The sequence below is a fragment of the Myotis myotis genome, unplaced genomic scaffold (genome assembly GCF_014108235.1).
Source record: "Myotis myotis isolate mMyoMyo1 unplaced genomic scaffold, mMyoMyo1.p scaffold_m19_p_12, whole genome shotgun sequence".
Classification (NCBI taxonomy): domain Eukaryota; kingdom Metazoa; phylum Chordata; class Mammalia; order Chiroptera; family Vespertilionidae; genus Myotis; species Myotis myotis.
Window position 1 is genome coordinate 60,859,137 of NW_023416316.1, and position 16,491 is coordinate 60,875,627.

A 16,491-nucleotide genomic window follows, 5' to 3' on the forward strand; every position below is an offset into this window, starting at 1 on the left:
GGCACAAAAACAGGCATATAGATCAATGGAAAATAACAGAGACTCCAAAATCTACCAAAGCCATTATGCTCAATTAATATTTGATAAAGGAGGCAAGAGCACACAATGGAGTCAAGACAGTCTCTTTAATAAATGGTGTTGGGAAATTTGGACAGATACATGCAAAAAAATGAAACTAGACCACCAACTTACATCATACACAGGAATAATCTCAAATAGGATAAAAGACTTAAATGGCCCTAACCACTTTGACGCAGTGGATAGAGCTTTGGTCTGCGGAGAGAAGGGTCCCGGGTTCGATTCCGGTCAAGGGCATGTACCTTGGTTGCGGGCACATCCCCAGTAGGGGGTGTGCAGGAGGCAGCTGATCAATGCCTTCTCTCTCATCGATGTTCTCTAACTCTCTATCCGTCTCCTTTCCTCTCTGTAATAAATCAATAAAATATATTAAAAAGACGTAAATGCAAGTCATGAATCCATAAAATCCTAGAAGAAACCATAGGCAGCAAAATCTCAGATATCTCTCATAGCAATAGGCTTATGGATATGACTCCTAGGGCAAAGGAAACTAAGGCAAAAATAAACACTTGCGACTACATCAAAATAAAAAGCTTCTGCACAGGATGAGGACACATTGTAATACCTTAATTAATAAAGAAATTTTAAAAAATTAAAAAAAAAATTTTTTTTTTTTAAAAAAAGCTTCTGCACAGCAAAAGAAACCATCAACAAAACAAAAAGGGAGCACCATGTGTGGGAGAACCTATTTGGCAATGATACATCTGATAAAGGGTTACTATCCCAAATATATCAGGAACTCATACAACTTAACAAAAGAGAGACAAAGAAGCCAATTAAAAAATGGGCAAAGGACCTAAATAGACACTTCTCCAAAGCTGACACACAGATGGCCAAGAGACATATGAAAAGATGCTTAAAGTCACTGATCATCAGAGAGATACAAATTAAACAACAATGAGGTATCACCTCACACCTGTCAGAATGGCCAATATGAACAAATGACAAGTGCTGGTGAAGTTGTGGGGAAAATGGAACCCTAGTGCACTGCTGGTGGGAATGCAGACTCGTGTGGCCATTGTGGAAAATAGCATGGAGTTTCCTCAAAAAAATTAAAAATGAAACTGCCATTTGACCCAGTGCTCCCACTTCTAGGAATATATCCTAAGAGAAAACCAATACTCCAATCAGAAAGAATGTATGCACCCCTGTGTTCACAGCAACAAAATTTACAATAGCTCAGATCTGGAACCAGCCCAGTGCCCAAAAGAGATGAGTGGATAGAAAAGCCGACTGAAGATAAATGATTGCAATCGCATAAGTAATGCCTCCACCTGCTCAGACAGAACTAACGTTTGCTGTCAGCGTTCAGGGCTGTGGGCCCCACTGACACCTGGGTCCTGGCTCAGGAGGGGAGCAGGTCACCACTGAGGACAAGGGGCCTTCACACAAACACTCCCGGGGGAAGGGCGAGCGTCCTGACAGGTTCTTTGTCACAAGGACACAAGCCCCTCCACCTGGGGAGAATTCTGAGAACCTCAGGATGGGGTGAGCCTGCCTTCAGGGGGGAGTCCAGGAGAGTTTGGGCTGAGGACACTGTCACTCCAGAATAAAGCGTTATTAGTGCTGATATCGTCCGTGGTGCTGGGAACATATTACTATCTTGTTATTAGAATCTCCACACCTTCACCCACCAGCAAAGAACCAGGATTCCTGCTGGGGGTGTTGGCGCAGCCTGAGGAGAATTAGTGGCCAGTTCCAAAGCTGGAAAGAAAAGGCAATGTCTACAGAACTCCTGACCTAGTGACCCCCTTGAAGCATAACCACATAGCACTGCAGGAATGGGTCCTAGAGGAGAAACACCCCCAAAGCTCATTTACTAAAAACCTCATACCTGTTGTGCATAAAACAGTAAACAAAACTCAGTCCTTAGTTCTAAAGAGTTTATCAACCATGGTCTGGTAAGTACCTGACAAAACACACAAACCCACAGAGATGAGGGAGCGTGACGACCATGTTGCCCAGAGTCAAGTCAAATGTTTATTTCTAATACAAAGAAGAGCAATATTTATGTAATATATCTAAATACATGAGTATGTACATGGGTGAGTATTTACATACCTACCTACACTTTGACTTTTAAACAAAGACGTTTCTCATTTGACTGATAGATATCCACTTAGATGGCAATTATCAGTAGTGTAGATGGATGACATTTTCTTAGACCACTAGATTAAATGAAAACAAAAAAAGGAAATGGAAATGGGAAGAAATGCTTAGAAAATGAAAATTGTTGTGTTCCCTATTTAAGGGCCATGCTTAGAAAGAAGGTCATTGCACAACTTTTGGCCTAAGGTTGTTCCCCAGACGCTCAGCTCAGCGAGGCCAGCAGCACCCTCATTCGCCCATGGCCCTCCTGCTCTCTCTACTCACCGCCCTGGTGGTGTTCAGCGCTGGCCCCGGGGGAGCTGTGGGCTGTGACCTGCCTCAGGACCACGTCCTGCTCAGCAGGGAGAATTTAGAGCTTCTGAGCCAAATGAGCACAATCTCCCCTTTCTTCTGTCTGAAGGGCAGAAGGGACTTCAGATTCCCCCGGGCAACGGTGGACGGCACCCAGGTCCAGAAGGCCCAGGCCATCGCTGTCCTCCATGAGATGCTCCAGCAGGTCTCCAACCTCTTGTCCACAGAGAACTCCTCTGTCACCTGGAACATGACCCTTGTGAACGAACTGCGCTCAGGACTCCATCAGCAGCTGGAAGACCTGGACACGTGTTTGGTGGAGGAGATGGGAGAGGAAGGATCTGCCCTGGACATGCAGGGCCCTACCCGGGCCTTGAAGAGGTACTTCCAGGGCATCCGTCTCTACCTGAAGGAGAAGGAATACAGTGACTGCGCCTGGGAGGTTGTCAGAGTGGAAATCATGAGATCCTTCTCCTCAACAACAGCCTTGCAAGAAAGGCTAAGAAATAAGGATGGAGACGTGGGATCCCCCTGAAAGGATCATCAATGATGAATGTGCCGCATCACCTTTGCCCATCTGTCCTGGGTCATGTGCAAAGGCTTGTACATCTGCTCTAGTCACAGAATTTATTTAATTTTACCCAGGAAATCTGTTGTCAGAGTATTAAGCAGGAAAATGTTATGAAATTTAGCTCCTGGGATATCAGACCCTAATATGTAACTGTAGTGATGCTATTTATTATTATTTATTTATTTATTTATTTATTTATTGTTTCTTTGTTTTTACTTAGTATTTATTGTTTTATGTTATCTTATTGATATATTTACATAACCAATATTTGCCATTACCTTGTATTCAATTTTACAAAACATGTTTCCTTTTTTGTCATCCAACTTGCATTTTGCTTTATTTATGAAATTCTTATCAAAATCACTTCCTGAGTTCTTTTGTTTTGAAAACCTAAACCCTTAATTTTTCTACATAGATCAATTTCAACATACTCCTTGTCTATTCAGTCCTATAGAATAGTTCCATCACTTCTCATAAATGCCTATCAAAAGCTGGGAAAGCATGGAATTGATAGAGTCCTAGAAAGTATGGCAGATGTTCAGTACGTATGTCTGAGTTTTAGTTGATTTATATTCCATCATCAAGGAGCAGTGGGTAGAAACATCTGAGAGTGGAATGGGAAAGATATACGGTCTTTGTTGGCAGGAAATAAGATCTTTAAGGTACGTGTGGAAACATCTGAGAAGAGTCATCTAGAGTGCAGTGGAAAAGCTTTATGATATTTTTTGGCTGTTCCTGGCACCTATACCCTTCCCCCACTCTCTCTGAGTCTGACATTACTGGATTATTCTCTCCTTTATATAATCTCTTTGCTCTCCAGACTTCACTGCCCACCTGCACAGGTGCTCTGCTTCTGTTGTGCTTTCAGCTTCAAGGTTTCTACTCACAGTAAAAGCAAACAAAGAGAGTAGAGTTGAGTGGAAGCTCTATGTTTGTCAAATCCTTTGTAGGCAGGTCAACCAGTTGGGTCCCCTCCCTGCAGCAGGAAGGTTTTCTGTAATATAACTTTGCTTTTGCTTATGTGTTTGTCCATGAATTAATTTCTTTGATTTCGTGAGACAACCAACCTGGACCTGAACAATCTATAGATTAGATTCAATGCAATGCCCATTAAAACACCAATGACATATTTCACAAATCTAGAACAAATACTCCAAAAATATATATGGAACCAAAACAAATCCAGAATAGCTGCAGCAATCTAGAGAACGAAGAACAATGTTGGAGGGAATACAATATCAGATATCGTTATACTACTATGACACTGTAATCAAAACATCCTGGTACTGGCACAAGAACAGGCATATAGATCAATGGAAAAGAACAGAGACCCCAGAAATGGACCCAAGCCATTATGCTCAATTAATATTTGATAAAGGAGGCAAGAGCACACAATGGAGTCAAGACAGTCTCTTTAATAAATGGTGTTGGGAAATTTGGACAGATACATGCAAAAAAATGAAACTAGACCACCAACTTACATCATACACAGGAATAATCTCAAATAGGATAAAAGACTTAAATGGCCCTAACCACTTTGACGCAGTGGATAGAGCTTTGGTCTGCGGAGAGAAGGGTCCCGGGTTCGATTCCGGTCAAGGGCATGTACCTTGGTTGCGGGCACATCCCCAGTAGGGGGTGTGCAGGAGGCAGCTGATCAATGCTTCTCTCTCATCGATGTTTCTAACTCTCTATCCGTCTCCTTTCCTCTCTGTAATAAATCAATAAAATATATTAAAAAGACGTAAATGCAAGTCATGAATCCATAAAATCCTAGAAGAAACCATAGGCAGCAAAATCTCAGATATCTCTCATAGCAATAGGCTTATGGATATGACTCCTAGGGCAAAGGAAACTAAGGCAAAAATAAACACTTGCGACTACATCAAAATAAAAAGCTTCTGCACAGGATGAGGACACATTTGTAATACCTTAATTAATAAAGAAATTTTAAAAAATTAAAAAAAAAATTTTTTTTTTTTTAAAAAAGCTTCTGCACAGCAAAAGAAACCATCAACAAAACAAAAAGGGAGCCCCATGTGTGGGAGAACCTATTTGGCAATGATACATCTGATAAAGGGTTACTATCCCAAATATATCAGGAACTCATACAACTTAACAAAAGAGAGACAAAGAAGCCAATTAAAAAATGGGCAAAGGACCTAAATAGACACTTCTCCAAAGAGGACACACAGATGGCCAAGAGACATATGAAACGAGTCTCAAAGTCATTGATCATCAGAGAGATGCAAACTAAAACAACAATGAGGTATCACCTCACACCTGTAAGAATGGCTAATATGAACAAATGACAAGTGCTGGTGAAGCTGTGGGGAAAATGGAACCCTAGTGCACTGCTGGTGAGAATGCAGACTCGTGCGACCATTGTGAAAAATAGTATGGAGTTTCCTCAAAAAAATTAAAAATGAAACTGCCATTTGACCCAGTGCTCCCACTTCTAGGAATATATCCTAAGAGAAACCCAATACTCCAATCAGAAAGAATGTATGCACCCCTGTGTTCACAGCAGCACAATTTACAATAGCTCAGGTCTGGAACCAGCCCAGACCCAAAATAGATGAGTGGATAGAAAAGCCGACTGAAGATAAATGATTGCAATCGCATAAGTAATGCCTCCACCTGCTCAGACAGAACTAAAGTTTGCTGTCAGCGTTCAGGGCTGTGGGCCCCACTGACACCTGGGTCCTGGCTCAGGAGGGGAGCAGGTCACCACTGAGGACAAGGGGCCTTCACACAAACACTCCCGGGGGAAGGGCGAGCGTCCTGACAGGTTCTTTTGTCAACAAGGACACAAGCCCCTCCACCTGGGGAGAATTCTGAGAACCTCAGGATGGGGTGAGCCTGCCTTCAGGGGGGAGTCCAGGAGAGTTTGGGCTGAGGACACTGTCACTCCAGAATAAAGCGTTATTAGAGCTGATATCGTCCGTGGTGCCGGGAACATATTACTATCTTGTTATTGGAATCTCCACACCTACACCCACCAGCAAACAACCAGGATTCCTGCTGGGGGTGTTGGCACAGCCTGAGGAGAATTAATGGCCAGGTCCAAAGCTGGAAAGAAAAGGCAATGTCTACAGAAGTCCTGACCTAGTGGCGCCCTTGAAGAGTAACCACATAGCACTGCAGGAATGGGTTCTAGAGGAGAAACATTCCAGAAAGTCGATCACTAAAAATCTCATACCTGTTGTGTATAAAATAGTAAACAAAACTCAGTCCTTTGTTCTAAAGAGTTTATTTACCAACCATGGTCTGGTAAGTACCTGACAAAACACACAAACCCACAGAGATGAGGGAGCTGATGCCCATGTTGCCCAGAGTCAAGGCAAACTTTTATTTCTAATACAAAGAAGAGCAATATTTATGTAATATATTTATATACGTGAGTATGTACCTGTGTGAGTATTTACACATCTACCTACACTTTGGAACAAAGACATTTCTCATTTAACTATTAAGTATCCCCTTGGGTGGCACCTCTAAAGTGTAAGGTGAAAATCAGTAGTGTAGATTGATGACGTCTTCTTAGAACACCTAAATTAAATGAAAACAAAAAAAGGAAATGGAAATGGGAAGAAATGCTTAGAAAATGAAAATTGTTGTGTTCCCTATTTAAGGGCCATGCTTAGAAAGAAGGTCATTGCACAACTTTTGGCCTAAGGTTGTTCCCCAGATGCTCAGCTCAGCGAGGCCAGCAGCACCCTCATTCGCCCATGGCCCTCCTGCTCTCTCTACTCACCGCCCTGGTGGTGTTCAGCGCTGGCCCCGGGGGAGCTCTGGGCTGTGACCTGCCTCAGGACCACGTCCTGCTCAGCAGGGAGAACTTAGAGCTTCTGAACCAAATGAGCACAATCTCCCCTTTCTTCTGTCTGAAGGACAGAAGGGACTTCAGATTCCCCCGGGCAACGGTGGACGGCACCCAGGTCCAGAAGGCCCAGGCCATCGCTGTCCTCCATGAGATGCTCCAGCAGGTCTTCAACCTCTTGCCCACAGAGAACTCCTCTGTCACCTGGAACATGACCCTTGTGAACGAACTGCGCTCAGGACTCCATCAGCAGCTGGAAGACCTGGACACGTGTTTGGTGGAGGAGATGGGAGAGGAAGGATCTGCCCTGGACATGCAGGGCCCTACCCGGGCCTTGAAGAGGTACTTCCAGGGCATCCGTCTCTACCTGAAGGAGAAGGAATACAGTGACTGCGCCTGGGAGGTTGTCAGAGTGGAAATCATGGGATCGTTCTCCTCAACAACAGCCTTGCAAGAAAGGCTAAGAAATAAGGATGGAGATGTGGGATCCCCCTGAAAGGATTCTCACTGATGAATGTGCCACGTCACCTTTGCCCGTCTGTCCTGGGTCATGTGCAAAGGCTCTTACATCTGCTTTAGTCACAGAATTTATTGAATTTTACTCAGGAAATCTGTTGTCAGGGTATGAAGCAGGAAAATGTTATGAAATTTAGCTCCTGGGATATCAGACCCTAATATGTAACTGTAGTGATGCTATTTATTTATTTATTTATTTATTTATTTATTGTTTCTTTGTTTTTACTTAGTATTTATTGTTTTATGTTATCAAATTGATATGTTTATATAACCAATATTTACCCTTACATTGTATTAAAATTTACAAAACATGTTTACTTTTTTGCCATTAAATTTGTATTTCACTTTATTTATTAAATTTTTATAAAAATAACTTCCTGAGTTCTTTTATTCTGAAAACCTAAATCCTTATGTTTTTCTACATAGATCTACTTCAACATACTACTTTTCCACTAAGTCCTATAGAATAATTCCATCACTTCTCATAAAATGCCTATCAAAAGCTGGGAAAGCATGGAATTGATAGAGTCCTAGAAAGTATGGCAGATGTTCAGTACGTATGTCTGAGTTTTAGTTGATTTATATTCCATCAACAAGGAGCAGTGCGAAGAAATATCTGAGAAGAGTCATCTAGAGTGCAGTGGAAAAGCTTTATGATATTTTTTGGCTGTTCCTGGCACCTATACCCTTCCCCCACTCTCTCTGAGTCTGACATTACTGGATTATTCTCTCCTTTATATAATCTCTTTGCTCTCCAGACTTCACTGCCCACCTGCACAGGTGCTCTGCTTCTGTTGTGCTTTCAGCTTCAAGGTTTCTACTCACAGTAAAAGCAAACAAAGAGAGTAGAGTTGAGTGGAAGCTCTATGTTTGTCAAATCCTTTGTAGGCAGGTCAACCAGTTGGGTCCCCTCCCTGCAGCAGGAAGGTTTTCTGTAATATAACTTTGCTTTTGCTTATGTGTTTGTCCATGAATTAATTTCTTTGATTTCGTGAGACAACCAACCTGGACCTGAACAATCTATAGATTAGATTCAATGCAATGCCCATTAAAACACCAATGACATATTTCACAAATCTAGAACAAATACTCCAAAAATATATATGGAACCAAAACAAATCCAGAATAGCTGCAGCAATCTAGAGAACGAAGAACAATGTTGGAGGGAATACAATATCAGATATCGTTATACTACTATGACACTGTAATCAAAACATCCTGGTACTGGCACAAGAACAGGCATATAGATCAATGGAAAAGAACAGAGACCCCAGAAATGGACCCAAGCCATTATGCTCAATTAATATTTGATAAAGGAGGCAAGAGCACACAATGGAGTCAAGACAGTCTCTTTAATAAATGGTGTTGGGAAATTTGGACAGATACATGCAAAAAAATGAAACTAGACCACCAACTTACATCATACACAGGAATAATCTCAAATAGGATAAAAGACTTAAATGGCCCTAACCACTTTGACGCAGTGGATAGAGCTTTGGTCTGCGGAGAGAAGGGTCCCGGGTTCGATTCCGGTCAAGGGCATGTACCTTGGTTGCGGGCACATCCCCAGTAGGGGGTGTGCAGGAGGCAGCTGATCAATGCTTCTCTCTCATCGATGTTTCTAACTCTCTATCCGTCTCCTTTCCTCTCTGTAATAAATCAATAAAATATATTAAAAAGACGTAAATGCAAGTCATGAATCCATAAAATCCTAGAAGAAACCATAGGCAGCAAAATCTCAGATATCTCTCATAGCAATAGGCTTATGGATATGACTCCTAGGGCAAAGGAAACTAAGGCAAAAATAAACACTTGCGACTACATCAAAATAAAAAGCTTCTGCACAGGATGAGGACACATTTGTAATACCTTAATTAATAAAGAAATTTTAAAAAATTAAAAAAAAAATTTTTTTTTTTTAAAAAAAGCTTCTGCACAGCAAAAGAAACCATCAACAAAACAAAAAGGGAGCACCATGTGTGGGAGAACCTATTTGGCAATGATACATCTGATAAAGGGTTACTATCCCAAATATATCAGGAACTCATACAACTTAACAAAAGAGAGACAAAGAAGCCAATTAAAAAATGGGCAAAGGACCTAAATAGACACTTCTCCAAAGAGGACACACAGATGGCCAAGAGACATATGAAACGAGTCTCAAAGTCATTGATCATCAGAGAGATGCAAACTAAAACAACAATGAGGTATCACCTCACACCTGTAAGAATGGCTAATATGAACAAATGACAAGTGCTGGTGAAGCTGTGGGGAAAATGGAACCCTAGTGCACTGCTGGTGAGAATGCAGACTCGTGCGACCATTGTGAAAAATAGTATGGAGTTTCCTCAAAAAAATTAAAAATGAAACTGCCATTTGACCCAGTGATCCCACTTCTAGGAATATATCCTAAGAGAAACCCAATACTCCAATCAGAAAGAATGTATGCACCCCTGTGTTCACAGCAGCACAATTTACAATAGCTCAGGTCTGGAACCAGCCCAGAGCCCAAAATTGATGAGTGGATAGAAAAGCCCACTGAAGATAAGTGATTGCAATCACATAAGTAATGCCTCCACCTGCTCAGACAGAACTAACATTTGCTGTCAGCGTTCAGGGCTGTGGGCCCCACTGACACCTGGGTCCTGGCTCAGGAGGGGAGCAGGTCACCACTGAGGACAAGGGGCCTTCACACAAACACTCCCGGGGGAAGGCGAGCGTCCTGACAGGTTCTTTTGTCAACAAGGACACAAGCCCCTCCACCTGGGGAGAATTCTGAGAACCTCAGGATGGGGTGAGCCTGCCTTCAGGGGGGAGTCCAGGAGAGTTTGGGCTGAGGACACTGTCACTCCAGAATAAAGCGTTATTGGAGCTGATATCGTCCGTGGTGCTGGGAACATATTACTATCTTGTTATTGGAATCTCCACACCTACACCCACCAGCAAACAACCAGGATTCCTGCTGGGGGTGTTGGCACAGCCTGAGGAGAATTAATGGCCAGGTCCAAAGCTGGAAAGAAAAGGCAATGTCTACAGAAGTCCTGACCTAGTGGCACCCTTGAAGAGTAACCACATAGCACTGCAGGAATGGGTTCTAGAGGAGAAACATTCCAGAAAGTCGATCACTAAAAATCTCATACCTGTTGTGTATAAAATAGTAAACAAAACTCAGTCCTTTGTTCTAAAGAGTTTATTTACCAACCATGGTCTGGTAAGTACCTGACAAAACACACAAACCCACAGAGATGAGGGAGCTGATGCCCATGTTGCCCAGAGTCAAGGCAAACTTTTATTTCTAATACAAAGAAGAGCAATATTTATGTAATATATTTATATACGTGAGTATGTACCTGTGTGAGTATTTACACATCTACCTACACTTTGGAACAAAGACATTTCTCATTTAACTATTAAGTATCCCCTTGGGTGGCACCTCTAAAGTGTAAGGTGAAAATCAGTAGTGTAGATTGATGACGTCTTCTTAGAACACCTAAATTAAATGAAAACAAAAAAAGGAAATGGAAATGGGAAGAAATGCTTAGAAAATGAAAATTGTTGTGTTCCCTATTTAAGGGCCATGCTTAGAAAGAAGGTCATTGCACAACTTTTGGCCTAAGGTTGTTCCCCAGACGCTCAGCTCAGCGAGGCCAGCAGCACCCTCATTCGCCCATGGCCCTCCTGCTCTCTCTACTCACCGCCCTGGTGGTGTTCAGCGCTGGCCCCGGGGGAGCTCTGGGCTGTGACCTGCCTCAGGACCACGTCCTGCTCAGCAGGGAGAACTTAGAGCTTCTGAACCAAATGAGCACAATCTCCCCTTTCTTCTGTCTGAAGGACAGAAGGGACTTCAGATTCCCCCGGGCAACGGTGGACGGCACCCAGGTCCAGAAGGCCCAGGCCATCGCTGTCCTCCATGAGATGCTCCAGCAGGTCTTCAACCTCTTGCCCACAGAGAACTCCTCTGTCACCTGGAACATGACCCTTGTGAACGAACTGCGCTCAGGACTCCATCAGCAGCTGGAAGACCTGGACACGTGTTTGGTGGAGGAGATGGGAGAGGAAGGATCTGCCCTGGACATGCAGGGCCCTACCCGGGCCTTGAAGAGGTACTTCCAGGGCATCCGTCTCTACCTGAAGGAGAAGGAATACAGTGACTGCGCCTGGGAGGTTGTCAGAGTGGAAATCATGGGATCGTTCTCCTCAACAACAGCCTTGCAAGAAAGGCTAAGAAATAAGGATGGAGATGTGGGATCCCCCTGAAAGGATTCTCACTGATGAATGTGCCACGTCACCTTTGCCCGTCTGTCCTGGGTCATGTGCAAAGGCTCTTACATCTGCTTTAGTCACAGAATTTATTGAATTTTACTCAGGAAATCTGTTGTCAGGGTATGAAGCAGGAAAATGTTATGAAATTTAGCTCCTGGGATATCAGACCCTAATATGTAACTGTAGTGATGCTATTTATTTATTTATTTATTTATTTATTTATTTATTTATTGTTTCTTTGTTTTTACTTAGTATTTATTGTTTTATGTTATCAAATTGATATGTTTATATAACCAATATTTACCCTTACATTGTATTAAAATTTACAAAACATGTTTACTTTTTTGCCATTAAATTTGTATTTCACTTTATTTATTAAATTTTTATAAAAATAACTTCCTGAGTTCTTTTATTCTGAAAACCTAAATCCTTATGTTTTTCTACATAGATCTACTTCAACATACTACTTTTCCACTAAGTCCTATAGAATAATTCCATCACTTCTCATAAAATGCCTATCAAAAGCTGGGAAAGCATGGAATTGATAGAGTCCTAGAAAGTATGGCAGATGTTCAGTACGTATGTCTGAGTTTTAGTTGATTTATATTCCATCAACAAGGAGCAGTGCGAAGAAATATCTGAGAAGAGTCATCTAGAGTGCAGTGGAAAAGCTTTATGATATTTTTTGGCTGTTCCTGGCACCTATACCCTTCCCCCACTCTCTCTGAGTCTGACATTACTGGATTATTCTCTCCTTTATATAATCTCTTTGCTCTCCAGACTTCACTGCCCACCTGCACAGGTGCTCTGCTTCTGTTGTGCTTTCAGCTTCAAGGTTTCTACTCACAGTAAAAGCAAACAAAGAGAGTAGAGTTGAGTGGAAGCTCTATGTTTGTCAAATCCTTTGTAGGCAGGTCAACCAGTTGGGTCCCCTCCCTGCAGCAGGAAGATTTTCTGTAATATAACTTTGCTTTTGCTTATGTCTTTGTCCATGAATTAATTTCTTTGATTTCGTGAGACAACCAACTGGGACCTGAATAATCTATAGATTAGATTCAATGCAATGCCCATTAAAACACCAATGACATATTTCACAAATCTAGAACAAATACTCCAAAAATATATATGGAACCAAAACAAATCCAGAATAGCTGCAGCAATCTAGAGAACGAAGAACAATGTTGGAGGGAATACAATATCAGATATCGTTATACTACTATGACACTGTAATCAAAACATCCTGGTACTGGCACAAGAACAGGCATATAGATCAATGGAAAAGAACAGAGACCCCAGAAATGGACCCAAGCCATTATGCTCAATTAATATTTGATAAAGGAGGCAAGAGCACACAATGGAGTCAAGACAGTCTCTTTAATAAATGGTGTTGGGAAATTTGGACAGATACATGCAAAAAAATGAAACTAGACCACCAACTTACATCATACACAGGAATAATCTCAAATAGGATAAAAGACTTAAATGGCCCTAACCACTTTGACGCAGTGGATAGAGCTTTGGTCTGCGGAGAGAAGGGTCCCGGGTTCGATTCTGGTCAAGGGCATGTACTTTGGTTGCGGGCACATCCCCAGTAGGGGGTGTGCAGGAGGCAGCTGATCAATGTTTCTCTCTCATCGATGTTTCTAACTCTCTATCCCTCTCCTTTCCTCTCTGTAATAAATCAATAAAATATATTAAAAAGACGTAAATGCAAGTCATGAATCCATAAAATCCTAGAAGAAACCATAGGCAGCAAAATCTCAGATATCTCTCATAGCAATAGGCTTATGGATATGACTCCTAGGGCAAAGGAAACTAAGGCAAAAATAAACACTTTCAACTACATCAAAATAAAAAGCTTCTGCACAGGATGAGGACACATTTGTAATACCTTAATTAATAAAGAAATTTTAAAAAATTTAAAAAAAATTTTTTTTTTTTAAAAAAGCTTCTGCACAGCAAAAGAAACCATCAACAGAACAAAAAGGGAGCCCAATGTGTGGGAGAACCTATTTGGCAATGATACATCTGATAAAGGGTTACTATCCCAAATATATCAGGAACTCATACAACTTAACAAAAGAAAGACAAAGAAGCCAATTAAAAAATGGGCAAAGGACCTAAATAGACACTTCTCCAAAGAGGATATACAGATGGCCAAGAGACATATGAAAAGAGTCTCAAAGTCATTGATCATCAGAGAGATGCAAACTAAAACAACAATGAGGTATCACCTCACACCTGTCAGAATGGCCAATATGAACAAATGACAAGTGCTGGTGAAGTTGTGGGGAAAATGGAACCCTAGTGCACTGCTGGTGAGAATGCAGACTCGTGCGACCATTGTGAAAAATAGTATGGAGTTTCCTCAAAAAAATTAAAAATGAAACTGCCATTTGACCCAGTGCTCCCACTTCTAGGAATATATCCTAAGAGAAACTCAATACTCCAATCAGAAAGAATGTATGCACCCCTGTGTTCACAGCAGCACAACTTACAATAGCTCAGGTCTGGAACCAGCCCAAGAGCCCATCAATAGATGAGTGGATAGAAAAGCCGACTGAAGATAAATGATTGCAATCGCATAAGTAATGCCTCCACCTGCTCAGACAGAACTAAAGTTTGCTGTCAGCGTTCAGGGCTGTGGGCCCCACTGACACCTGGGTCCTGGCTCAGGAGGGGAGCAGGTCACCACTGAGGACAAGGGGCCTTCACACAAACACTCCCGGGGGAAGGGCGAGCGTCCTGACAGGTTCTTTTGTCAACAAGGACACAAGCCCCTCCACCTGGGGAGAATTCTGAGAACCTCAGGATGGGGTGAGCCTGCCTTCAGGGGGGAGTCCAGGAGAGTTTGGGCTGAGGACACTGTCACTCCAGAATAAAGCGTTATTAGAGCTGATATCGTCCGTGGTGCCGGGAACATATTACTATCTTGTTATTGGAATCTCCACACCTACACCCACCAGCAAACAACCAGGATTCCTGCTGGGGGTGTTGGCACAGCCTGAGGAGAATTAATGGCCAGGTCCAAAGCTGGAAAGAAATGGCAATGTCTATAGAAGTCCTGACCTAGTGGTGCCCTTGAAGTATAACCACATGGCGCTGCAGGAATGGGTTCTAGAGGAGAAACATTCCAGAAACTCGATCACTAAAAACCTCATACCTGTTGTGCATAAAACAGTAAACAAAACTCAGTCCTTGGTTCTAAAGAGTTTATTTACCAACCATGGTCTGGTAAGTACCTGACAAAACACACAAACCCACAGAGATGAGGGAGCATGACGCCCATGTTGCCCAGAGTCAAGGCAAACTTTTACTTCTAATGCAAAGTAGAGTAATATTTATGTAATATATTTATATACGTGAGTATGTACCTGTGTGAGTATTTACACATCTACCTACACTTTGACTATGGGACATAGACATTTCTCATTTGACTATTAAGTATCATCCACTTGGATGGCACCTCTGAAGTGTACGGTGAAAATCAGTCGTGTAGATTGATGACATCTTCTTAGGACACCTAAATTAAATGAAAACAAAAAAAGGAAGTGGAAAGAAATGCTTAGAAAATGAAAATCGTTGTGTTCCCTATTTAAGGGCCATGCTTAGAAAGAAGGTCATTGCACAACTTTTGGCCCAAGGTTGTTCACCAGAGGCCCAGCTCAGCCAGGCCAGCAGCACCCTCGTTCGCCCATGGCCCTCCTGCTCTCTCTACTCACCACCCTGGTGGTATTCAGCTCTGGGAGATCTCTGGGCTGTGACCTGCCTCAGGACCACGTCCTGCTCAGCAGGGAGAACTTAGTGCTTCTGAGCCAAATGAGCACAATCTCCCCTTTCTTCTGTCTGAAGGACAGAAGGGACTTCAGATTCCCCCGAGCAACGGTGGATGGCACCCAGGTCCAGAAGGCCCAGGCCATCGCTGTCCTCCATGAGATGCTCCAACAGATATTCAACCTGTTGCCCACAGAGAACTCCTCTGTCACCTGGAACAAGACCCTCGTGGACCAACTGCGCTCAGGACTCCATCGGCAGCTGGAAGACCTGGACACGTGTTTGGTGGAGGAGATGGGAGAGGAAGGATCTGCCCTGGCCATGCAGCGCCCTACCCTGGCCTTGAAGAGGTACTTCCAGGGCATCCGTCTCTACCTGAAGGAGAAGAAATACAGTGACTGCGCCTGGGAGGTTGTCAGAGTGGAAATCATGAGATCCTTCTCCTCAATAACAGCCTTGCAAGAAAGACTAAAAAATAAGGATGGAGACGTGGGATCCCCCTCAAAGGATTCTCACTGATGAATGTGCCACATCACATTTGCACATATGTCTTGGGTCAAGTCAAAGGCTCTTAGGTCATCTTTAGTCACAGAATTTTTAAGTTTTATTCAGCAAATCTGTTGTCAGGGTATGAAGCATGAAAATCTTATGAAATTTAGCTCCTGGGATATCAGACCCTAATATGTTACTGCGGTGATGCTATTTATTTATTTATTTATTTATTTATTGTTTCTTTGTTTTTACTTAGTATTTATTGTTTTATGTTATCATATTGATATATTTACATGACCAATATTTACCCTTACATTGTATTAAAATTTACAAAACATGTTTACTTTTTTGCCATTAAATTTGTATTTCACTTTATTTATTAAATTTTTATAAAAATGACTTCCTGAGTTCTTTTATTCTGAAAACCTAAATCCTTATATTTTTCTACATAGTTCTACTTCAACATACTACTTGTCTACTAATTCCTTTAGAGTAGTCCCACCACTTCTCATAAAATGCCTATCAAAAACTGGGAAAGCATGGAATTGATAAGAGTCCTAGAAAGTATGGAAGA

General features: G+C 42.1%; 4 protein-coding genes across 4 annotated transcripts; all 4 read left to right on the forward strand.

The window, feature by feature from the left end:
• Positions 1-2,425: 2,425 nt before the first annotated feature.
• Positions 2,426-3,102, forward strand: LOC118666807 (interferon omega-2-like). The gene has a single exon (XM_036329121.1). It carries the CDS (start codon positions 2,426-2,428, stop codon positions 3,011-3,013), a length of 588 nt encoding a protein of 195 aa, XP_036185014.1. The 3' UTR covers positions 3,014-3,102.
• Positions 3,103-6,780: 3,678 nt separating this feature from the next.
• On the forward strand, positions 6,781-7,368 carry LOC118666808 (interferon omega-2-like). Its single transcript, XM_036329122.1, has one exon. The coding sequence runs from the start codon at positions 6,781-6,783 to the stop codon at positions 7,366-7,368; it is 588 nt and encodes a 195-aa protein (XP_036185015.1).
• A 3,689-nt stretch (positions 7,369-11,057) lies between these two features.
• On the forward strand, positions 11,058-11,645 carry LOC118666809 (interferon omega-2-like). The gene has a single exon (XM_036329123.1). It carries the CDS (start codon positions 11,058-11,060, stop codon positions 11,643-11,645), a length of 588 nt encoding a protein of 195 aa, XP_036185016.1.
• A 3,702-nt stretch (positions 11,646-15,347) lies between these two features.
• Positions 15,348-15,944, forward strand: LOC118666839 (interferon omega-2-like). The gene has a single exon (XM_036329135.1). It carries the CDS (start codon positions 15,348-15,350, stop codon positions 15,942-15,944), a length of 597 nt encoding a protein of 198 aa, XP_036185028.1.
• Positions 15,945-16,491: the final 547 nt, after the last annotated feature.